At 42.4% G+C, this 25593-nt stretch overlaps 1 protein-coding gene across 2 annotated transcripts in view; it reads right to left on the bottom strand.

The window, feature by feature from the left end:
* The window catches only part of LOC138610943 (intersectin-2-like), a 45387-nt gene that overhangs the window by 7386 nt on the left and 12408 nt on the right, over positions 1-25593 (bottom strand). The window contains exons 3-27 of one of the 2 annotated variants that reach the window (XM_069683831.1): positions 22262-22354; positions 22076-22139; positions 21510-21685; positions 21175-21387; positions 19365-19458; positions 17002-17144; positions 16672-16735; positions 15221-15358; positions 15030-15136; positions 14688-14950; positions 14460-14609; positions 14224-14364; positions 14038-14125; positions 13804-13943; positions 10642-10781; positions 10149-10560; positions 7653-7825; positions 7390-7450; positions 5506-5738; positions 5391-5431; positions 5106-5272; positions 4969-5002; positions 4699-4820; positions 2752-2848; positions 2288-2479 (exon numbers count right to left, since the gene is read on the bottom strand). In XM_069683831.1, coding sequence (XP_069539932.1) covers positions 2288-2479; positions 2752-2848; positions 4699-4820; positions 4969-5002; positions 5106-5272; positions 5391-5431; positions 5506-5738; positions 7390-7450; positions 7653-7825; positions 10149-10560; positions 10642-10781; positions 13804-13943; positions 14038-14125; positions 14224-14364; positions 14460-14609; positions 14688-14950; positions 15030-15136; positions 15221-15358; positions 16672-16735; positions 17002-17144; positions 19365-19458; positions 21175-21387; positions 21510-21685; positions 22076-22139; positions 22262-22354 — 3546 coding nt within the window. The remainder of the gene's footprint in view (positions 1-2287; positions 2480-2751; positions 2849-4698; positions 4821-4968; positions 5003-5105; positions 5273-5390; positions 5432-5505; positions 5739-7389; positions 7451-7652; positions 7826-10148; positions 10561-10641; positions 10782-13803; positions 13944-14037; positions 14126-14223; positions 14365-14459; positions 14610-14687; positions 14951-15029; positions 15137-15220; positions 15359-16671; positions 16736-17001; positions 17145-19364; positions 19459-21174; positions 21388-21509; positions 21686-22075; positions 22140-22261; positions 22355-25593) is intronic. The other variant, XM_069683839.1, reaches the window with a different exon arrangement.

The following is a 25593-nucleotide window of genomic DNA, read 5'->3' as shown; positions in this document are numbered from 1 at the left end:
TCTTCCTAATTAAACGTCCAGTGTGTTCACTCTTGTTAACAGAGATCCACTGCTGCGAGGAGAAGACGCAAGCTATGAATACTAATTCAAACACACACCTCCTGCTTCTAAAGCAGCCCGTTTCTTATCATCAGATCAGATACTGTATGTGTGGATGAGCAGTGAGCAAACAGGAGTGGAACCACATCCTTCCCAACAGACCAGTGATCAGTGTACTTCACACACAGTGGTGTGGACAAGTGCATTGTATCTCTACCTTTAAACACTGCAGTGAAAACATCGCATTAGGACAAACAAAATAGTTCACTTTAAGCTATTTTCACTTGAAACCATCAGTGGTTGTGCTATTTTGTTCTTGACTCAGTGATTTGTTAGTAAGACATGAAAAGAACGATTTGGATAAATATGCTGATTAACTTTGTTAAGAGTTAGATAAGATTGATACCACTCTCAAGTATGCTAAACATGAAGCGTCAGTACAGCCAGAAGAGTATTAGCTTAGCTTAGCATAAAGACTGAAAACAGGGGCTAGCCTATCATTACCTATCATCAACATTTTGTTTTTTATAGATTTAAGCAAATGAGATATAATGTATTAGTGAGCCTTAGAGGTCCCGCAAGCTTTAAAGGGCCAGTTCGCCGATTTTCAGCCTCAGGCCTATCATGTTATTATGGGGAGCTAATTAGGTCTGGGTTTAATAAAAACGATTCCAATCGATTCTCATTTGAATTACCCAATATCGATTAATAAATCCCAAGATCGATCTTTAAAAATATGTGTTCAAACGTGTCTGATCACTCACGTTTCTGAGCACTCCTGAACGCAGCACGACTCAGCACATCCCCCTTGAAACACAGCAGTGAGGGACACATGCCCCGACTTGTTTACTGCACCTACTATGGAGACATCATTGATCGCAAACGGACTGTTTTCATCCATGAATATGTAAGTTAGTTTTGCACTGATGTTTATGTTACTCTCTGTTAGCGTTGGCTTTGGCCGCGAGTGTATTTACGGCATGTTGTTATACAATATGCCTTTCCCCATAACTCTGAGTCTGGTGTGGTTTTGTTCTTTGCGCTATGAGATCTCGTGGCCAAATGTCACGCAAGTTGAACCCCAGTTCGTTTAATCAAAACCATGAGCCAGATGTACAAAAAAAAAAGGAAAAAGGTTCATGAGCTGTCTAATTCATAAAATTGTTAGTAGTATTAGTATTGAGTTGATTGCTATGCAGTTTCTCTCTGGGCCTTTGGAGGGCGCTATCCGCTTCTCCAATGGGCCCTGGAAAACCTCCACCAGACCAGGTAAAAGGTCATCTGGCGGAGGCCAGGGAACTTGCTAAACTACACTTCCTCAATCTAGGACGCCCGCCTCCGATGTCATGTCTCGTTTTGACGATGTCACGATTGAAATGTAGACTGCAGACCTGAAGATTTTTTAGACCACTGGTATATTCTTGTCGTATTTCTGATTCTGTACCGCTCTGACCCATTGCCTGCAGCGAAACAGCAGTATTTCTCTCGGTGGGCTGTTCCTTTCAGAGGGAGGGGCGCAATGCACACTGGGAGTTGTAGGAATGTAGAATGGGCGAAACCACGACCACAACTTTCTCCACAGCTATGGCGCCAATTTCCAATATTATTGCTTCTATCAATTACAGAGAACACCAGCTTTGACTGACAGTGGCTTTAACCAGTGGCGAACTGCTCCTTTAAATTCGGAGGGAACCAGGCATGAACGTAGTTCCCAAAACTATCCCTTTAAATAATTTCCAATGTTTTGTTTAGGGAAACTTAAAAACTCGATCTTTTAGCCTTCTTTCCTTTCTTATGCTATTCGGCTGAAGAAAAGTAAACAATTGTTTGATTTTTTGTCTTGTTAGTAAAACAAGGTGTGAGTCACCAGACCACAACACCATAACACCATAGTGCAGTGAGTTCATGTTCACCAATGATCCTCAGTGCACCACCTCTAATAACCAACTCTTATTGGCTTACCGTCAGTCTCTCCATGCTCTGACATGGAGAAGGAATCTACCGTACCTGGAGTGAGCCGAGTCAACCAGTCAGATTTTTCAGTAACAAGAGAGAAGATTGATTCTACAGCTGTTTCATCTATTTCATTTTGTGCCCACAATCTTATTTTTTCCCACTAATAACACTAAACACACGTTATTTGAAATGAAATAAAATAAATGATTGATTTTCTCTTAAACGGCATCATGGAAAGATATTGTCCCTCTGAAAGTTGCTCAGGCAGAATACGAGCTTGAGGTTTACTCACATTGCTGGCTGGGGTCCGATTCTGTGGTCATCTTGACATAATTGGTGGGCAGCAGGCCTGTGACCCCACTGGCTTCTGCTTTCCACCAGTCAGGGTTTGTCTTGTCTAGGATGCTGATCAGCTGACCCTTGGAGAAGCTCAGCTCATCCTGATTGGCAGCTGTGTAGTCGTACATTGCGATAACTTGACACACTGAGGAATCAGAGAAAAAGGACGCTGTTAAAGGGGAGTGAGCATCTTGATCCATTTCGATGTGTTAGAACACTGAATGTTTTTGTAGTTCAAGCAGTTATTGGCAGGATTTCCGATGTAATAAAAGCCCGGATTTATCAATGAGTCCGCTCAAAGCGAGTCTTGGCATTTCAAATGTGTAAACAAACCCAACAGCGATTATGTCAGCAAACAACAGATCCTGCACCCTGCTCGCAAACAGGATGTCTTGTTCAAAGTGTGTCAGCCGTCACCTGGCAGAGGGGAGGGGGAGGACTTGCTGCTGGAAGGACCGAGCAGCTTGACGTGAGAGGAATGAAACCAGCCTCTCTGCCGCTTCTTTCCTCGAGCCTGGAGGGATGAGAGCCAGTGAGAGTAAATCAATCTCCCGCTGCTTCAGTTCTGAATTCTTAATCGAGAGATGAATTGATGGATTGATTTTGTCGGGCGGAGAGCTGAACCTCCAGAATCTCAGCAGTGCCAACAGCCATCCATATTAAACCTGATGGCTCTTTACTTGGCATTTATTTTCACTGCGTTCATAAATCAAGCCAAAGCTCCGCCTGAAGTCTTTGGAACGAACATTGCTATTCTATTTACCCAAACTTAATAAAAAGTGAATTATATATTTGGCATTGTAGAATTTGAAGTTAAATCCTATTTACTTCAACAAAACTCATTTCAATTTTCACTTTCTTGTCTGAACTGTTGACCCCTTCCTGTGCTGCTAACTCGCCTCAGCTGTCCAAATTACTGCACCAAACCCCTCACTCAGAGCTTAACCAGAGCTGAAGCTGCAGCCTCAGCACAAAGCAGGCAGAGAGGATTGACTTCTCACTGCTGTGGATGTTTGACCTATAGACAACCCTGTTATTACTCCTCTAACCTCCTGTCAGCCTCTCACGAGCTCCTCAGTGATCTGAAAAGTCAGCAGATACACAAACATCGACAGTACGAGCTGTATTTCAGAGGTAGAAGAAACTGACATGCTATGAAAAGAGACAGGCCCGAAAAGAATCTTTACAAAAGTATGCCGAGTAGAACGTAGTCATATTTGCAGCGATAATAAGTAATAAAAAAACAGCCTGATATTAAACCTAATTGTACATTATAGTACTATAAAGTAATATTGCACTAGATAGTGAAAGTAAAAAAGTAATATTGCACATAATAAATCAGTCTTGTGTTGCAAAACCGTTTTTATGGATCTGTTAAAGTGGTAATCTTGAAGATTTCAGTTTCATTCTCTTTGTCCTCAAGAGGAGAAGAAAACTACTTTTGAAATGCTCGTTTGTTGAACGGAGGCAGGATCAATCATTTCTGATGCATTCGAGGAAGTCGGGAAATCTCAACGCTGAACGGCTTTCGTGACACAGCGTCAGGGAATTTATGTCAAGTTGAATTTTAGATCTAGAACGGATTGTTAGCTGACATGCAGATGTCTGTTTATAGAGATTAATAAGTAGCTCTTGATTTTCCTCTCTGACGGTCGCTTTCCTTTCTAGACTGTTTGCCTTCATCTGAGCGTCGAATTTGTTTCTCTTTCTTTGGATTTTCACTTATTTTTGAAGTCGATCTTTTCTTTGTTTGTTCAGCCATAGTAGATTACTGTTTACTCACAACACTTGCAGAGCCTGGAAAAGCAGCCGCTTAGCTCTGCCTACCCTCTCTGGCAGACCAACCACTACTGGCTGATGGAAAACGTGTCACTAAGTCGGCATGGCTTGTGATTTTTTATGCAAATGTCGCCACAGACAGCCAGCCCATAATAATACTATATACTGCAAATGGAAAGGCTTTCATCAGTGGGCCATAGACTCAATCACCATTGTGTTACCTCATTCAGTGATAGGTAGAGACTTAACAGACATTTATTTACATGAAAATCTTCAAGATTCTCACTTAACAGAGCATGAACTATTTTCCATATTATGATATATTTCATACTTTTAATGTCTTTGTTTACTTAAAACCAAGGCAGAATGTGGATATTAAAAAATCCCACGATAAAAAAAGGGTAGCAGATTAAAGACCCCTCAGACGGCTTAATCACGCTTATCCAGCGCTCTAAGGTGCAGTTGACCTTAAATTACACATCAGCCTTTCGAGCCAAAAACATTCTTAATGTAAAACCTAAAAATAGAGAAAAAAAAAACTACTTCATATCTTTTGAATGGGCCCCAGTGGCTCTAATGACTGACCTGCAGTTCCCCGAGCCACCAGCCGGTGGAGTTCTTGGCCAGGACCACGATCAGTTGCCCTGGAGACAGATGCAGCTGATACATCGTCGGGGCAACGGTGGTGGAGACTGCCTGGGCGATCTCTGTTGACCAAACAGAAAGAGCAAAGGATCAATTTATATTGGGTAAATGTCAAGAGAAGAATAGAGTAATTCAGCAGGCTATGACGGCCTTTGTGTGTGTGTGTGTGTGTGTGTGTGTGTGTTTGATGCAGTATTTGTATATCCTCACCAGGCTTCTTTGTTGGAGCTCCAGGTCTTGTCCCCTAAATAAAGTAGTAGTGCATTAATGTGTACGTAGTAAATAAGTTCATAACATATAAAATTAAAGGAAATGTTCACATGAAACATTTACATGACTCGACTCACCTCTGGTTCCACAGGTCGGACATAGTTAGAAGGGAAAACCCCGGTCTGATCCCCGATGCATCCTCGCCACCACTCTCCCTCTCTCTCTGTCACCATGACCACATCTCCCTCAACAAACGTCAGGTCCCCCGCCTCTGGGCTCTCGTACGTGTACAAGGCCACATACTCTGGATAAGAGGAAATTGAAGAGTGAAAGTCAGAGCCAGTTATCTAACAGAGCTACTCACTCATGGCTTTTTGTCGTTAAATATAGAGACATTAGTTCTGCAGATAAACTGTATTTACCTTCCAGCTGAGCCGAGTCAGATGTGTCAAACGCATCCACGCTAGAAGGGAAACGACATAATCAGTTAAGTCTTCAAATAAACTTGGATTTAACATCAGAGTTGTGTCTTCATACTCAGCGTTATCCGCCGTCTCCAGAGCGACGTAGCTCTTTGGGAACCATCCCTGTGTCCCGTTGAGCTGTCCCAACCACCAGTCTTCCTTCTGCTGCAGCACGCTGATGATGTCGCCCTGTGAGAAGCTCAGCAGTGCAGTGATGACGTCATCCACACCGGTGGAGAGGTTGAGGTGAGTGTCCGAGGTGGCTGACCAGGAGGAGATGGCTCGAGCCAGCAGAGGGACGGAGAACTGAGGAGAGCAGAAGAAATTCAGTTTGAGAACAGTGGAGCAGATATAAACAGTGACTATAAAATCAGCATTAAGGCTGCTTATCTAGATTTAGAGCGTCTTATAATATCGACTCTTTCTGACCATAAGGCATAACCTACAAATGGCAGACCTACTAACACCGATGTTATCTGTAGGGAGATGGTGATCTGTAAATGTCTCGGTGACCCACAGAGAGGCAGAGAGAGAAGAACTCCCAACAGAGACCAGCTATAAATACACAGCCATGCTGCTGTCAATGATATGTGTGTGTGTGTGTGTGTGTGTGTTGGTGTCAGTAGCATAGTGTGTACCCCAGCCAGACCCAGTTCTTAGCCTGCCAAAGCCAGTTTATAGCTCAGCTATACTATGAAGGAAGATATTAATAAGCCATGAGGAAACCTAGAAAAGCACAAGCCAATATTTAAACTACATGTAAACAAGCGTTAAAAATGATTCTGGCTACCTGGAAGCAGTGCAACAAACTGTAAGCAGACACTTCCATGTTAATTTTGTATTGTGGTTATATGTCAAACAGTTGCTACAAATCCAGCAGACACAGAAAAACATTAGCGGCCATTAAGATCATTTCCTATTCCGCTTATCCTGTTCAGGGTTGCAAAGGGCTGGAGCCTATCCGAGCTGTGATTGGGCGAGAGGCGGGGTACACCCTGGACTGTTCGCCAGTCAATCAAAGGGTTGACACATAGAGACAGCAATTTAGATTCCCTAAGTAACCTAGCAAGCATGTCTTTGGACTGTGGGAGGAAGCCGGAGTACCCGTAGGGAACGCATGCACGGGGAGAACATGCTCCACACAAAAAGGCCGAACCTGGATTCGAACCAGGAACCTTCTAGCTGTGAGGCAACAGCGCTAACCACTGCAGCCCTCTATAGAGTCATGTTTTTTGGAAATTACACACAAATTCAAGTCCAATATTTACTCTCCTTTTATCTCTGTTTTGTTCACCACCAGCTCCAGAGAAAAATACATGGCTTTTATGCTGCTTTATTCCCCACTATGTTCCACAGCTAGTTGTCAGTCTGCTGTTTCGTGCTGTGCAGGTAGGAGGCAGGATACTGCAGATGCGTTGGCTGGAAGTTAAATTTAACAAAGGGCATTGCAAGTAACCCAAAACAGTAAATCCGCAGACTGTAAAACCAAAACAATGAGCTGAAAGGAGCAAAAAAGCTCAGTAGAGCTGAGGGGAACTTCATTTGGTAATATCTCTTAGCAGGTTTAATAACCAGTGATCCATTGTTAGTAGAAAAACAATAATTATAGCAGCTAAAAAATCAAAAGCTCATGAAATTTGTATGTAATTATCCCACAGCAGGTGTCAAATTACAGAACAGCTGTGTATAAAAGAGCTGTTCATTTGAAAGAGAAAGCAAAAGAGAATAAATACAGACACAACAAAAGCAGATAATTCCCATGTTGCACATGAATAAAACATTATCTTTTGAGAAGATGCATGCAAATCTCTAAACTGGCAAAACAACAAAACAGAGTTTCAATCTGCATTTGGAGCAGCTCACTAATCAGTCTGTCTGTACATGAGAAGAGAGCTTCCTCTTTCAGAAAACAAAGACACAGTTAACTGCCATAAAGTATAAGAGTTTTCCTCGTTACCTGTGAAGCGTCTGCATGGGTGGTGATGATGCTGTCGCTTGCTTCCTCCTCATCTGGAACTCTGGGTTAAACAGGAAGGACAAACCATCAGGGAAGGAGCTAACGCATGAATAAAAACAACCTAACTGCACTGTGGCTTACATTAAAATGCCCAAGGTGACTGTTAAAGACTAGCAGCGAGCAGAAAAGCACTAAACTGTACTATCTTTAGAAGTGAAATATCACAGAGAAACTGTCCCCTTCTGTTTTTCACAGTCTGTTACCCTGTGTTTAGTGGTGGCGGCGGACAGAACGTATATCCAGCTGACAAAGGGGCAGTCTCAGTTGTTGGAGAGGCCGAGAGACATTTCTTTGCGTAACTCTGCGGGAACCAGCCCCTCTTTCCACTGTAACTTCCTCGCAACCAGCCAGGCTCACCGACCGTCTGCTCATCCACCTGCATCGTGGAAAACACAGTTCAATCAGCCTCAATCAGACATAACAAGGTGATGATGACATGCTGGCTCCTAAATGCAGTCAGCGTTTGGACCGTTCAGGAGCAATCATTGTTACACAGCAATCATACACAACAGACACACATCACACAAGCAAGCCAAGGTATCGGGGTGTTAACAAGTCTGTGTGCATCCCCTAAGATGGTTCAACATTGCACATGTTGCACAAACTGCTTTCTTTACTGTCGTGTTTACTTGTTTACCCTCCATCCATCCCTCCATCCATCCATCCATCCATCCATCCATTATCTATACCGCTTATCCTGTTCATTGTGAGTTGCAGCGTCATTGGGCGAGAGGCGGGTTCAGGGTCCAAAATTTGTACCCACCACTTGCCAAATGTGGGCAAAAATCTAAATTGGCAATAAAAAATAAATGAGGTCAGGCGCCAGGAGCTCCAATCACTACAAAACATACTTTAAGTTGTTTTAAGTTTTTGTTTTGCAAGGACTCTGCAGAGTCTACATGTCACTGGTGTGTGTCTGTGAATAATTGTATCACAATCCTTTAATTGACCCTCACTGACCAACAGTGGTGCACTCACGCTTTCGTTATTTAGCTCGCACATAAGTGAAGAGTTTACACTTTCACTGGTCGCAACGGTGCGCATGAAATTTAGCAGGTTAATAACAGAGCAGCTGTTAGAAAAGTGAACTAGCCGTTGGCGGACCGCTTCCTCTGCTTACTGCTATGCATCCTTTGGACTGTCACACAGCCACCCCGGCAACCCGGTGTTGTGCCGCGGCTCTAAAGGGGCTGCTGGACGGGTAACTGACGCTACATTAGCAGCCTGCACCGCCTAATGGGGACTTGCTAGCTACAGCAGCTAATTATTGAGTTTCAATGCTGTGGAGACGCATTTCCAATTCATTTAGCCTTGCAAATGACGGAGGAAGGAGAGAGCTATGAGTGCTTGATCATAGCTACTGCAAGTGTCATTGTGCAGTGGATTAATGAGCTGCACTAATGAACAGTTTATTTTGTTGCATTGATGAAATAAGTACTAAAAAAAAAAGTAATATCAGAATAAATACTCCATTACAAGCAAAATAAAAACTTATGAGTAAAAATGACAAGGATCAAAATATTCTTACATTACCATAACTTACGGTAACCTCGTCATTGTGCAGGATGGCCTATTTCAGAATATGTTTAATATCAGTGAATAATCAGTGGATTATTATCAAAGCATTACTGCGTACACCACTTGTTGCAGCTTCTAAATGTGGAGCTGATTTTAATTACTTTAAATTTTTCTTTAAATTCAGTGGCGTAATAGTTTAGATAAATACATACGCAAAGTGCATTACCTCAAAATTACACTGTTATTATAAGTTCAGTACTAAAGTAGATGTATCAGTTTCTTTCTACCACCATTTAAATTGACATTATAACATTTTAAGGCCTGTTAAAAAATATTTTGGCTGGTTGACAAAAAAATTCATTTTGGACCCTGGACTCATCACCAGTCAATCACAGGGCTGACACAGAGACAGACAACCTTTCATGCTCACATTCACACCTACGGGCAATTAAGAGTCGTCAATGTACCTAACCAGCATGTCGTTGGACTGAGGGAGGAAGCTGGAGTACCCGGAGAGAACCCACGCATGCACGGGGGAGAACATGCAAACTCCACACAGAAAGGCCCACTTGGTCCAACCCTGGGTTTAAACCTTCTAGCTGTGAGGCGACAGCGCTAACCACTGCACCACTGTGCAGCCCAATAGCTCATATTACTTAATAGAAATATTGTATTACAGTAAAATGTCAAATCTCTGCGTTGGCTACAAAGCTAAGTAGCTTGGCTACTTTTACTCCAAAAATGTAACAACTAAAGTTTGGTTAGCTATCAAGCTACAGCTAGTTATTAACAGTATAATAGTAAAACTCCATATCTCTAAGTTAGCTAACAAGCTAGCTAGCTCGTAGTTTTAATGTGATTCTAAAAAAAGGTATTCTTTAATATAATAGTAAACAATGTGTACATACTTATGTTTAGTGACACCATTTATCCTTTACCTACATGTAAGTATCAAAGTGTGCTGCTTGTACATTTATGTAGCATTAGCTTTGTCATGAAGCTAGCTGAGATGTGGCCCACAGTACACCTGCTGTAGAACAACAAATCTATAATTTCTTGGTAATGCATTTGTAATATAGAAAGAATACAACAAAACCAAAGAGCCCAGTGTGTGTGTTCACAGTGTGTGTGTTCTCAGTGTGTGTGTTCACAGTGTGTGTGTTCACCATGTGTCTCTGTACCTCTATAAGACAGTCTGCGTCTATACTCAGCTCATCTGCGTTTCGGGCAACAAACGAGTACAGAGCTCTGTACGATGTCAGCTTGGAGGATTGCTCATCCACCAACACCAGCTGCTGTGCTCTTCTCTCCTCTTCTTCTTTCCTCTTCCTCTCCTCCTCTTCTTCCTCTTCTTTTTGTTTCCTTTCCTCCTCCTCTTCCCTCTTCCTCTTCTCCTCCTCCTCCTCCTCTCTCCTCCTCCTCTCCTCTTCCTGTGCTTTCTCCTGAGCCGCCCGCAGGCGAGCCTGTGCCTCCCTCTCTTCCTCCTCCCTCTGCCGGGCCCTCTGCTCCTCCAGAAGCCTCCTTTGCCTGGCCTCCTCTTCCTCCTTCTCCCTCCTCTGCTGCTCTCTTCTCTCTTGCTCTAGCTTTGCGAGTCTGTGGAAAGTAAATGCAATATTTAAATCACCTTAAGCACAAAGCAAAGAATAGAGAACACGTGTTTTATTAAAGACTCACCTGGCCGCCTCCTCTTCCTCTCTCTTCCTCCTCTCCATCTCCTCCTCCCTGCGCCTCTGCAGCTCACGCAGTTTCTCCTCTTTGACTCTGTACAGGTCATCCAGGACAGCCTGCTGCCGCACCTGCTTCTCCCTCAGCTCCTGATGCAGTCACAGTATAGGCAGTGCATTAGAGACATGAAGGCAGAAGCATCAGCTACTTTAACAATGCAGAAACAGCCACAAGGCACAACACCAATTTATGCATGCTTTGATTCTGCACCAACCACAGAGCAGTTGGTGTTCAGAGCTGTATAACCAATTTATACTGATTCTATAGAAAGTAGATGTGCTTCAAAAACGTCTCTACATTTGTGTCGATATGATGCAATAGTACAAATCATTACACACATGCAGAACAGATGAAAAAGGAGCCAGCTGACAAACTGGCAGCCACTCACACAAACATGCAGATGTCTGTAAATATGTATAAGCTCAGTTCTGCCACAAAATGTGCAGGTTAAGCATTCCGTGTGTGTGTTTTACCCTCAGGGTGCATCCTGTTTACATAGAAAACACAGACTAGAGCAAATCCCAGGGAGAGAAACAACAAAAAAAGGGAAAGAAGAGGTTCCAGAGCAGAGCTCCATTTAATAATGAGTCAAAAGACAAAAGAGCAAAGGATTAGCGAAGTCGAATCATCGCGGGATCAAAAGGAAAAGAAGATTAAAGATTGTGGCTTGGGGGCAAAAATAACAACAAAAAAAACATAATAAAAAGGGGCGATGGGAGAGATTACACAGTGGGAGGTAGAGAGAGAGAGGGAAAGAGAGGAAGAAAGATAACCTTGATGAGGAGGAAGAGCTGGCTGAGGCAGGCCAGCAGAGACAGAAGGCCTCGCAGGACACAGTCATCCATATCCCCAAGCTATTAGAGAAACACAGCGTGATGACAGAGGGGAAAACGCAAAGAGGAGGATAGGGCCGAATTTAAAAAACAGAGGTGAGTTGTTAGGAGGGAAGGAAAATGGCAAACCAGAGAGGAGTAGAATGCGAATTTGCAATAAAGATGTCCAGGTAGTGGAAAGCAGAGGAAAAAAGAGAGGAGAAAAAGAAATGTGTTAAAGCGTTAAACGAAACAATTGAATAGACTGAAAAGAGAAAAGCTTTGCTGCAGGTTGTAGTATCAGGTTACAGATATATTTGCGAGGGCGCATGACATCCTCTTTCACAGGTATTAAATTATCAGGCGAGTGTGTACATCCGAGTCTGCTTGTATGTGTGTAAAAAACGGTTAGGTAACAAGGTTTTCTTTGCCTGAGGGATGAAACTTTAGAATTACCATGACCAGTCGAACAAGACTTCAAAGCAGAGTTTTTTAAGCGTGAAACTCCCTGTTTTTGTTCTTTTCCAATAATCCGCTGGGGTAAAGAGGGAAAAACTCCCAACAAAGCAGCCACTGGTTCATTTTATATTGGTGTAATCCATCATATATATTGTAAAGATGGATTACCATACAGTACTGTTGTAATATCCGAAAAATACCAAACTTTTGTACTGAACTTTTAGGCAAAAAAATCCTTTTCCTTTGTAAATATGCTTTTTTTCTTTCTTGCAGACGGTGAGATGAGAACATTTTTACCACTTTGGTGTCTGCGCATCTAGAAAGGAGTGAGCCAGTTAATTAGCTTAGCTAGCATAAAAGACAAGCAAGCAGAAAAGAGTGTGCTTGGCTCGTACAAAAGTAAATAAAGACACGTATAAGAAAACGCTTATAAATTAACAAGTCAAATCTTGCATCATCAGTACAAACCCCCAGAACACATTGTTACACAGTCAGTGGATGTCAAACTCTTTCTCCCACTGTTAATGTTAAGCTAAGCTAATCAACTCTCAGCTAGCAAAGCCTTCAAAACATACAGGCACGAGAGTGGAGTCATGTTCCTGTTCCCTCTCATTACAGAGAGCAAATGAAAAAAAAAAGTCTATTTCCCAAAATGTAAAATAATTTCAGGCAGTTATATCTGAAATATTTCACCTCAGTGTGAGTATAGAGTGGGCTTGTTAATTAGCTAAGCTAGCATAAAGACAGGAAGCATGAAGAAAGGAGCTAGCTAGGTTCTCACAGAAATTTTAAAATGCACCTTTCATCGAAAACTCGCAAATTAACTAGTTAAATCTTTTTCATTAGTACAAAAAACCCACAAAATAATTATTACAACAGTTATGTTTCTCTTTCTTCCAAGCTTTATGTTAAGCTAAGCTAATCACCTCCTTGCTAGCACAGCCTACTCAAGAAACAGACAAGAGAGTGGTTTCAATCATTTTATGTAACGATAAGAAGCGAAAGAAAGCAATCCTTTACCCAAAATTTTAAACCATTTTGAAATGGTAATTTTGAAAGAAAAAAAATTATATAATGTATAATATAAATACGTTTTCCAAGTAATTTTTTGGATTTGGTTGGATTGGAAAATCTTTATTGTCCCCAAGGGGCATTTGGTTTGCAACAGTAGCATACAGAAGCAATACACATCAAAAAAGACATACAGTTACAATATTGTAACTTATACCACTTTAACATACTGTCTGAATGCAACATATTTGCTCGTCTATTTTGAGTGAATTCTATACTTTTTCTGATTTTTAGTTGCAAGAAACCAGCTTTTCCCATTCATTTCTTTAAGAAGAAGAGAAAATCCTGTAGCACACTTTTGCAACATGCACATTTTTTTTGTGTTCAATGAGTAAACAACTGTTGTTGTTTGGGTTAAAGAATGTTTTTGTAGTAATGAAGCTTAAACTTTAAGATTGACAAAAATAAAGTGCATAATTTAGGATTAATGTGATTAATAACACAATTTAAGCATGTTAAAAAAGATCTGTTGATTGTTAATGACCTTAATGACATGATTGACAACCTGGAAATGTTTTAAATGGTAGAAACTAAATACATTGAAATTTCTACAAGACAGCAGCATGGTCTGCAAATATGGCTTTGATTGTATGCATGCTACTTTTAAGAGGACTACATTAATGGACGTAATTGCTTCATTGACAGATGTACATAACAATACTTTCAACAAGTAAACAATATATAACTACTCTGCACTGATTTAAGTTGTGTTGAATTCAAGAGACTGGCTAAAAGAGCATCCTCCATGTATCTCCACTTTGCCACTGACCTTTAGCTCCTTGTTGTACTCATCCATCTGGGCCAGTTTGTCCGTGGTCTCCCTCTCCAGAGTGTCGAGCTGGTCCTTCAGCCTCCGACAATTCATGCTTTTTTCCGTCACGTTCCCGGTCATAGTGGTCAAAGACACCGCTACAAGGAAAAGGTCAAAGTTTAAGGGCGAGTGAAGGAATTAATTAACTGACATTTTGTTTGTGTGTCGTGCGAGCAGGTGCTTGTCACTCACAGGAGATTTTGTTGAGGTTGATGTTTCGCAGCTTCTCAGTCAGCCTCTGCTGTTCTGGGATCAGCTGTGAGAGCTTCCTCTGCCAGTCCTACAGAAAACACAGAGGCATACAAACAGGAAATCACAAAATAGGAATAAATTAAATGTAAGATAGGGAAGAAGTGAAAGCAAACACATTTCTTAAACCTCCAACTGAAGCTGTAACGTGTTAATCTCTGTGATGCGTTCGTCCCTCTTCTGATTGACAAGATCCACCTCCGCCTTCAGAATCCGCCTCTTGCTCTGAGCGTCTCGGAGGCAGTCTGAGATCTGCTTGTGCTTGTTGCCCTAGGAGACACAAGAGTGATATAAAAGTGCGTTATCATGCTTTTATTAAGATGGCAATTTAGCATGCATATTTATGACTACGCGTGCAGTCTCACCACAGCCTCCAGCTCCAACTCCAGACTCTTCTTTTTGGCCCTGAGTCTTATGATCTCCTCCTGCTCCCCCTCTTTCCTCCTGCCCAGCTCCTCTCTCTTCGCACGCTCCCACTCCTCCCTCCGCTGTCGCTCCATTTCCTGCTTCGCCGCCTGAAAGTACAAAAAAAAAGCGAGGTCACCAAACATGTCAATCTTGATCTCACAGGTGAGGCTTCTTCCCCTTCTCACCTCCTTCCTCTCCAGCTCTCTCAGCCTCTCCTCCTCCCTCTGTCTCTCCATCTCTCTCTGCCTCTCCAACCGCCTCTCCTCCTCCAGCCTCCTCCGGTTTTCCAGCTCCCTGGCCTCCCTCTCCCGTTTCTCCCTCTCCTCCCTCTCCTCCCGGTCTCTCCTCTCCCGCTCCTTTCTTTGCGCTTCCTCCAGAGCCAGCCGTCGTTTCTCCAGCTCGGCGCTGCCTTTCGCAAAGTTCTCCTTCAGCTTGTCCTCAAAGGAGACTAGGAAGAGGAGGAGAGGTTAGACACAGAGGACGACCAAGGACTCAACAACACAAACAGAGTGGAGGCCATTCTTTACCACTGCTCTTGTTCTTTTGTGCAGAGTCTGTCTCCATCGTGTCCAGTAAACAGGGAGTGATGTAAGGCCCTGTTCCATTTACAAGCTCGCTGGACTTAATTCCTCCTCTGAAATGAGAAAAAACAATGTTTGTTGTTGTGATAAAGACAAGCAGTGAGTGTGTAAATCTGTTTGTGTGTGTGTTAGTGTACCTGAGAGACGGCGGTACCAGGTCTTGGGGCAGAGTGAGGGGCAGGGGTCGGCCGGTTTTAGCCATGTCCACCAGGTGCATGGCCAGAATGAACTCATCACCCTGTAGCTGTCCGTCCTTGTCCACATCCGCGAGGGTCCTACGTGCGCACAAAACAGTGAGTTACAAAATTAAGCAATGAAATCTGTAACCGTCTTGGTGAGAGAATCATGATTTAAAGCAGCATAATTGTTTTCTTCTGGGGCAGTGGAACAAGCTGTAAACACGGACAAATTAGCACCTCATAAAGTTTTCATGGGAAATGAGCTAGCAAACAGTTGCATATTTAAACATCCAGCTGATACAGAGTAACGTTAGCACCCATTAGCAGTCTTTTCTCTGGCCATGTGGCTCAAAAGTTCAATATATACTCTCCTCTTTTTGGGACATTTTTGCCTGTACTAATTGGGGAAGCTGAATAGAAGACAGGAAATGTGAGAGAAGAAGAAAAGGGACGACATGCAAAGGAGACACGCAGTCATCATCCATTGCAGATGATGTTCTGTTAGCTTTATCAAGCTGGGACCTCCAGCAGGCATTGGGGCGGTTTGCATTAGCAGTAATGAGGGCGTTGTACTGGACTGTTGTAGTGAAGAAGGAGCTGAGCCTGAAGGCAAAGCTTTCTTTTACCGATCTACGTTCCAACTCTCACCTTTGGTCATGAGCTTAAGGTAGTGACCGAAAGAATGAGATCGCAGATACAAGCAGCTGAAATGAGTTTCCTCCAAACGGTGTCTGGGCTCAGCCTTAGAGAAAGAGTAAGGAGCTCGGACATCCAGAGGGAGCTCGGAGTAGAGCCGCTCCTCCTTCACATCGAAAGGAGCCAGGTGAGGTGATTTGGGCATCTGATTAGGATGCCTCCTGGGCCTTTCTGGGCACATCCATCTGGGAGGAGACCCCGGGGCAGACCCAGAGCTCGCTGGAGGGATTATATATCCCACCTGACCTGGGAACGCCTCGGAATCCCCCAGGAGGAAAACATTGCTGGGGGGAGGGGATGCCTGGGTCACCTTCCTTAGCCTGCTACCACCGCGACCCAGATTAGCGGAAGTTAATGGATGGATGGATGGACATGCAAAGGACAAGGGTTGGAACGTCCTTTAGCAAGGCCTTTTAGACACTATACAGTGGGCGCAGGCTCCACCACGTGAGGTACTGTGCTGCCCCTACTTACTCTCCTTTTAGCTCTATTTTGGCTTCCACCAGATCAAGAGGAAAATCTCTGGCTCTTCAGCTGCTAAATGCTTAGTCATATTCACCTGGTAGCTGATTACTTTGTTTGAAGACTTACAAGAGCTGTTTTTGCTAAAAACTGTTGCCTCATGTAAACCTAAAAAGGCATGAGACGTGTCTCCCTGTTGGATCATAAACACTCGAGTCAGCACACCTTAACATACACACACCTATACTCACCAGATGGTAGCTAGCTGAGTCTGGGTCAGGTTGGATGCTATCAGTGCATTTCTAACCTGAGGTCCTACAAATACAAAAAAAAAAGTTAGAAATGACAGCACTTCTTCCGCCAACTCATGAGGACATATTTGTGTAGGTCTCATTGCTAAGTCCTGTCAAGTGGGGTTAAGAGCAATCATAAGAGTACGTGAGTGCATGTGTGTAAAGTGAAACTGACCCAGAGTGCGCTCTGTCAAACTTTGAGAACACCACTCAACAGCAGCCAAGAGGTCCTGAGAACCTCGTGTTTATTTAAGCTGAAGTTTGTGCGCGAGTGTGAGAGAGACCTACCTGACAAGTAGCCACTCATGAGCTTGTCCAGCGTGTTGAACTGCTGACGGTACTTGAGTCTCGAGGCCTGCGGAACGGCCCAGTCGCTCGCACTGGTCTTGGGAGAGTTGCTGGCCAACGACGTGGTGGAGGAAGAATTTGAGCTACGAACAGAGAGAAAGAGAGCCACAAAAATATGCCAAGATCACTTATAGAGGAATAACACTCTAATATTATGTGGTCAGTGTTTTCCTTTTCTCCCTTATATTCAAGCCTCGACTTAAAACCACTAATTGCCTTGAGACTCCCCGGTGTTATCTCTCAGCTCTTAATTAGCTCTAGAGGAAGCTGGTGCAAACGTAGACAATGACTCTCTGAAACGAGACAGGACCGTACCCTCAGGCAATGCTAATCAGCCTCTGTTTTTATTATAAACAATGCCTCTGAAAGAATAGCAAAAAAGGATAGGCCGGGTCGATGATGTTCATTGGAGAAGAATGCATTTCTTTTTTGGTCATTATAGCCGGGTGGAAACTTGCAACACTCCTGAAATAAAAGAGGAGCTTTAAGGGAGACAATGGGAGATGCAGAGTGGGATCCTCCCTCTGCCAGGGGCTTTTTCCTACTGTGTATGTGTGCATACGAGTGTGTGTGTGTCAAGTAGTGGGATCCGGAGGGGATTCTAAAACTTTGTTATGGGTCTGGTAACAAAAAAAGGATGAGAACAAAGTGTCTAGCCTTATGTAAGAGGTAGCACAACCAGAAGGGAAAGGTGCTTTTAAGGTTAGGTGTTCTGCCCTTATTATCGCCTGCTGTACCACCTACACCTGAGGGCAGGACTTTTTGTAGCACAGCGTCACTCAAAACAATACATTCAAAATGAAATCAGATACTAGTCTTATCCTTTTCCCAACCACACAAAACACCAAGAGCAGGATGGAGGATATTAGATACTGCTATTGTCTGTTTTGAAAGGAATCTCTGGCTGTAGCTGCACCAAACGTCCCACACTCCAGTTTCTTCTTCTTATTACATCCCAGTACAGTAACAGTCCCAGGTAAAGATTAAATGCTTCGTTATAAACCAAAAATGAAAGTTTAACTGTTGTTAATATTGTCGCACACTTATATTTTCCCTCTGACATATAAGCTAACATTCATGGCTAATAACATATGACATTGTTAGCATGAAATTTGGTAAAACTCACTGGTAACATGTAATTTGGGATGGTTCACTGAAACATTAGAGCATGTATCATCGCCACCTATAACCTTTTTCTTTGCTTTAAAGATTTGATCCAAAATCTAAGCTATGCTAGCAGCTCTCAAAGGCTGTAGTGCTTTAAGCTAAACGCTAATGTTTGCATGCTAACTCTCTGACACTTACAATAGCCCCTTTAACACTGCCAGTTCAAGGCGGGATTATTACGCCTCTGTTACGTTTCATGTTCTGACACACGTGGGCGGAATAGTGAGCCGGCATCGGCGGTAGTAAACACAGGCAAAACAGCGTCAGAGTAAACGGCAGAGCCGGCAGCCCAGAACAGCGCCGCGGGTGTATTTGAAGCACGCGCTGTTTGTTTACACCTCGCGCACGTCTTGCTTCCTCAACTCCGGAACGCTCTGTAAAAACACACACTGGGGCGGCTTTATGCTGGCGCTGCTTGGTCCAATGTAAAATAGCAAAGGCTGCATGACGGCGAGGCTTCGTTACACGCTGAAGCGGAACCGCAGTGTAAAACGGGCTACTGCTAATATGCTGATGTATGGCAGGTACGAAACTTCTAAAACACATTATGAATAGTATATTTAACATTTTCCCTATATTAAGTTCTTTAGGCTTCCTCCTCCAAGAACTTATCAGCAGTTGTTGACATAAAACAGTGTGGACCATTGAGATGGACCTAATATAGTCACAGCAAAAGTGACCTCCTTGTATAAGAATGTCATTTGATGTAATGTTCGTGACTCCGCACAAGCCCATTTCCTACTGTTGCCAACTAGACCATTTGAAAAAAAACCCTTCCTGCTCTGTGTTATCTAAGTGTTTCATCTCTGCCTGCATTCTGATCCCCAACCCTTCCCAGAAAAAACTCAGCTCTTTCGTAAGCACTGAACCAAAGGGCTGATAGTGTGTGACTTAGACCACTGTCTATCAGATGTTCCATAATATCAATGCATTATAAATAATGTGTTTTAGAAATCCTTGTGTCTTTCATTAAACTTACTCAGACATTGACAACTTGATTCAAAATTCATGCTTCAGGAGAAAGGAATCTTAAGCAGGACAGGTTCCAATTCAAGAAGAGAAAGGCCTCTTTACCTGCTATTTTTGGGATGTTGTTGCTATATACATTATGCATTTATGTTCACTCTGGGTCTTACCTGCTTGATCCAAGGTCCAGGAGCGAGTTAGCATTTGACATGCCGGTGGACGGAGAAAACGCCATAGGAGAGGAGAACCCAGAGAGAGGGAGCGCTGCAAACAGGGTTAGAAAATTCAGTTCATTGTTAAATATGATTCTGACAAATTTAAGGTATCACGTGGAAAACAATGAGGTCATGGCTCTAGTACATGTATGTAAATAAATACAGCATGCCTTTTTCTTCCTTATGCAACCAACCTCTGACCTAATGTAAACATTCAGGCTGCATTTGCCCTTGAATGTGTGTACATCTAATCTTATCTCCTCATACTTTACAGTCACAGCACACAGAGCTCCAGCAGCAAGGTTATAGACATCTGGCTAAAAACAAAGCCATCCCAGTTGAATGAAACCCTCATCTAAAGGGGGGTAAGTCTAGATAGCCTCAGAGAGGCTCAGATGTGTTTTCACCAGTAGGGAGAGGGGAGGGAACACCATATAATAGACCAATTTTACACTGAAGCTCATTAGATTCCTCATTTCACAGCCAAAAGTTATACTTGAACAGGCAGCATGAGATTAAAGGGAGCAGCCAGGGGACAGATGGAGGAAGTGGGAAATGAGGAGAACAGAGTCAGAGAAAATTGAATTCGCAAAAAGTAAAAACTTGATAAGCAATTATATATTATATACAGTATATGGACCCACACCTGATACCAATGACTGTTTTATATTCAATAGGTACTGCAGTAAAGAATGTGGTGACTAATCCTCCTGGTGATTAAAGATACAGATACACATAAAGATGCTGCCATACTCCAGAGACATATAAGACCTCAGGGAGTAGATAAGGCTCAGCCTTTTCTTTCTGCAGGTGTAATCCACACCACATCACCACTGCACCATTAACACAACTTACCCTGATACACTAAATGTTACATTGGGTTGCACAGATATCCACAAATCCATTACAAAGTTTGTGTATGAAGTTTTTGCCAAGCTCTGAAGCAGCAAAATCTTGTTGCATCATTTAACTTGAAGAATTGTTGGAAAGAATTTGGTAACATGTTAATGCCAATCGAAGGCGATCAGATAGATTTGAGTAAACCAATGTTGCATCACAAGCTTTCAAACTGAAAAAATGGTTTTAGCAAGCTATGCTGTTATTTCCTTCTTTTTATTTAGACTCATTAGTTTATAATAATGTTTAAAAGCCCTTTTAAAGTGTCAAAAATACAGATATTCTATCATTAAATTTCATATTCTCCCCTTTTAACTTCTTTAAAGTGGGTCCTAAGTTAGCAGGCTAATGTTTAGCTAGCAGCAGAACTCCTGGTAGATACCAGGCTTAAGGATTTAGCAGCCACACATTTCTGTGAAAGAACACGTCTGTGGGGTCTAACCCGTTTAAATTTGGTGGTGTGTGTTCTCCACTTGGTAAACACAAGCTATAATTAGATTATATATTAGACTAATTAGTTTTAATTAAGAGCTGATTGAACTGGGCCTTACCCCATTGGCAAACTTTGAGTCATTCACTCCTAACATTCGAAGCACCCAAAAACATGAGGACACGTATAAGCACATTTATTTCTCTAACTTTACAGACTCTATCTGTGTTCTTCGCTGTAATGCTACAGAAGTGGCTGTCTTTGCATGTGCAAAAGTTCCTACGAATAGCCCTTCAGCACATGTTAGATATGGAGAAATAACTTCTTATCTATGCTGTCCATTGTCCTATTTTGCATTTAATCTGAGCTAGGGAGTCAAACCTCTAACCAACATCTATCTTTCTTTGTCAATCAGAATGGTTCCACTGCAGGACCAACCTGCGTTGTTGGGAACAAGAGGCGGGGTGAGGATGTTGACATTGCCGTTGGGGAGCCCAGAGTTTCCCAGAGAGGTGATGAGGGGCAGAGTCATTGGCGTTGGCACCAGGGGTTGGACAGAGGACATGGCGGGGTTAGCCAGGCGGGGTGTTAGGATGGGCATGGTTGACATGGATGACAGACCGATTGACAGGTTTGGCATAGAACCCATTCCTGTAGGGAAGAGACACACATGTGAACACGAAGAGATCAAGACACCAACGCTTATGCAGGTTAGGTTGTTGGGGAAATTGTTAAAATGTAGAGGTTTGGGAATTAGATTGAGTAATTTTTACCAAAGCGAGCTGATGACGGCATGATAGAAGAAGAATTGGAGACGGGAGACTGCTTCATGATGATTGGCAGAGAGGAGGGTAAGCTCCGCCCTTGGAGTTTGAGTTTAATGAGCTTCATAGCGATGGAGAACTCCAGTCTGTCCATCTTCCCATCGCTGTCAAAGTCAGCTAGGTTCCTACAGGAGGAGGAGAGGGAGCACAATGGGATAATATGATTTATTTTTATGATGTATTTATAGCAATGTCTGCATTCCTACTATTATCATTTCTGTATTGAGACAATAGAAAAGGCTGGAGTTACACAAGGGACAGGGCTCTGGTGGGATTGAATTCCACTATCATTATTCACACACACAAACACAGAGTCTGTTGTAATTACAGTGCACACACACTTTCTCCTCACACAGTTAACTAGGTGGGGCGGGCTGTACAGGAAGTGAGTGTTCAACAGGAAGTTCAGAGCAGGCGAGCAGGACCAAACTAACTCTGACCCAACACAAAGATTAGATCTGCTGACCTACTTAACTAACACTTTATTTAGCAGTAAGTGGTTAGTCGGTTCTTACCAGATCTCAGCCAGGACAGTAGGTGGTAGGCCAGACTGGAGGAAGAATTTCCTGGCTTGTTCTCCTGAAAGTAAAACACTCTAGTGTTCAGAGAGACCAGCATCTGATGCAGCTGAACTACTGATGACATAAATACGTGTTCTTCCTAAACATGAATCCGGTATGTTTATTGTGACAACAGCCTACCTGAGACAAAGCCGAGGACGGGGGTGAGGGTGTCAAACTGTTTGTCATGTTTCCCCCTCTCCTCTGGTGTGATGGCCCACATGCTGGCTCCGCCTGAAGAAAAGTGACAAAATTGACTTTTGAAGTTCTTGAAAATCAAATAGAAAACAAGATTTTGAGATGACCTTTCCTCTTAAAGTTGCTGTAAATCCTGAAGAGGATCTCTTAAAAGTGAAAGCTATGGGGGTGCACTTTATTTCTCTCTCTCTCACCAGGTTTTAATATCAAAAGGCAGAGGCCTTGGGGAGATTAAGTATATATGACTAAGACCTTGGACAGAGCTAGAGGCTAAAATCAACATGCTAACATGCTCACATCGTTTGTGCTAGGCTAGCAGGGTTTGGCCCAATCTTCACCATGAACAAGATCTCAGTTTAGCATGTTAGCATGATTACATTTTGTACTTACTACATAACATGTACAACGATAGCTAATGACAACACGTTGAGTTTGTGTTAGAGATAGACCGATATGGTTTTTTCAGGGCCGATACCGATACCGATTATTAGTAGTCAAGGAGGCCGATAACCGATATTTGGAGCCAATATTCATTTGCAGTAAAAGTGAAAATATTGGCGTCAAAATTTTGAATAACACAAACTCCAACACTTAACTTTGTTTACATGCCTTTAAGCATATATTTATTAAACAAACAAACAAACAAAAAGCGCAGGGAGTTCCCAGGGTCAGCAGCATCTCTTATAAAGTTAACTGAAAATTTAAATAAATAAATAAATAAATAAATAACTTCCTGAAGTTTTATTAAGTAAATAAAACAAAGTTAAATAAAATTTGCAAAGAAATGAACTTTTCTCCTCTCCAGCACTCTGCACTCTTATCGGCCGTCGAAAAAAAAAAAAAAAAAAGGCAGATGCCGATATGCGTGAAAATGCCGAATATCGGTGCCGATAATCGGCCCAGCCAATAATCGGTCTATCTCTAGTTTGTGTTGAACTCATTGTGGCAGTAGCACTGATCCTGGGGGGACCACGAATGTCTGTATTTGTAGACTGTAATTCTACACATCAAAAGCTGTTACTGCTACAGCTATGTAAACAGAACTTACTGAACACAACAAGATACGGCTCATTTAAAATACCAGCCACAGTTTGGAGCACCCGGCTTTCATAAATATGACACATTCAATCCCCAAAGCATGAAATGCTAAAACCAAACTCGGTATACACTGTCTTTTTCACCCTCCAAAAAGTGTGCATAATTTCCATCGAGAATGAGCTCTTCCCCTCAGATGAAAACACTCTTAACCAGCTCCCGACAATGATTAATGTATAAAAGTGTCCGGTCAGCTTTTTTCCACTGTGCTCCACTCTTGCATATCTCAAGGTAAGTTCAGGGTTGGCCATGAATTAAATATGAAGTCAAACACGCCGTGTGAGTGGTACCACGCTCAAGTCTTACTCAATTTCAGAAGATGTCTTTAATATAAGAGGATGAAAGATTATCATTACAGCTGCTAATTAATTAATCATAAGGAAATCCAGGAAATTAATCAAATCATAAGACGATCACAGCGTACTGGAAGCTGAATGTTCTTACAGAACATGAGAGCTCTGAAGCCATTTTTAGGAGAAGATTAACCATATGGACATTGTGCACAGATGGATCCCTCCATATGGCAGAAATAGGAGGACGGAGTTGTAGATAAGGAGATAATGAGTCCAGAGACAGCTGAGATAGAGACGGAGAGTGACGCACTAAGATCAATTCAAACCAGAGTAGCCGAGTGATGAACTAGTTCATTAACTGCAAACAGCAGAAACACACGGGTTGATGTAAGAAACAGTCAATGTTACAGCTGTAAAGTGAAGAGCTGTAATGGAAGAGGAAATAGGGCACACTTGGTCTGTCAGCTACTCTTCCCTTTCGACAGCGACAGACCGGCCTCAGATCAAATGGAATATTTACTCACATTTTCCGCAACAGGAAGTTAAGAGTTTAATCAAGACAACATGTTGAGTTTGTTAAGAATTTCTTTAATTATTCACCTCCATGAGCATGAGCTCACCACTGGTTAAAGCATAACCGGGTATGAAAATGGGATCTACCACAAGAGATGTCTCTGCAAAAGTGCAATACATTTTTAAGGACAATGAAATAACGGTTTAAGAAACTGAATTCAACTCAATACTTATCAGTTATAACTGGATATGGTTTATTTTAGTTGTGAAATATACCATCAGGAAACCCTGACAATACAGGAACAAGTGTGTGTTTGGGAGACGACTTCAACGAAAGAAAATATAAAAATAAAGAAAGAAGCGACCAAAACTATGGAAAAAGTTGTACCTAATGAGACAAACTCTTGATCCAATGCATATAAACAATGGGACTAGGGATGCACGATATTATCGGTACGTCATCGGCCGATATTGGCTTAAAAATGACCATATATCGGCCAACACGCCAATATCCGCCGATATAATTAACCGATAAAATAATGGGCTGCTGCATACTTGATTAAATGCCTGACCTCGGCGCAATGTCCCCGGTGCGAAGAAGACCTGCGTGGCGCAGCGCGATGACGTCACGTGTGTCTACCTTCCGCATCAGAGAGTTAGAAGCCAACATGTCCGTGGTGTGGAAGTTTTTCAAAGTGTCCGAAATAGATAGCAAAACTGCTATTTCAATGACTGCTCAGCTTCGGTGATGCGAGGAGGAGCCAAGGCAAAGTCTTTCAACACTACAAACTTGATTAACCATCTCGAGACCCGTCACCCCGACCGTTGTAACAAATGTAATGAGAGTATCACCATTATACTGTACGCTAATTCCAATACAGAAGTGAGTTGATGATCTCGGCAATTAGGTGTGCGGGAAAAAAATATCGGTATCGGTAATCGGCTAAATGAGTTGTAAAATATCAGCATATTGGATATCGGCAAAAATTTTTATATCATGCATCCCTAAAGGGGACAAAGCTTAGCTTAGTTGTTATTTGGCCTTGGAACATTATTTCTTTCTTTTACGATCTTAGCAAATTAGAGCCACAGAGATATATTATCTGGCCAAGATGGGCCTATTAACGCTATCAAAGTATATGTTGTCAGATACCAATGACCAAGATGTCCTCATTAGTATGAGCTAACAATGTGTTGTTACATTGAATAAAAGTTTTTTGTTGAGGAGAGCAGCCTTCTGAGTACATTAACATTAGGGGTGGGACAAAATATCAATAGGCCAATATATCCTGTCCTGACCCGTGCAATACAATTATTAATAGGCTGCGCCAAATATCGATTTAATACACAGATACACATGGCGCTCTAAACAGA

This window comes from Semicossyphus pulcher, unplaced genomic scaffold, assembly GCF_022749685.1.
Source record: "Semicossyphus pulcher isolate SPU_LCO1_2020_fin unplaced genomic scaffold, fSemPul1.0.p SCAF_11, whole genome shotgun sequence".
In the NCBI taxonomy this organism is placed as follows: domain Eukaryota; kingdom Metazoa; phylum Chordata; class Actinopteri; order Labriformes; family Labridae; genus Semicossyphus; species Semicossyphus pulcher.
This window is presented reverse-complemented; position numbering and strand designations above follow the sequence as displayed.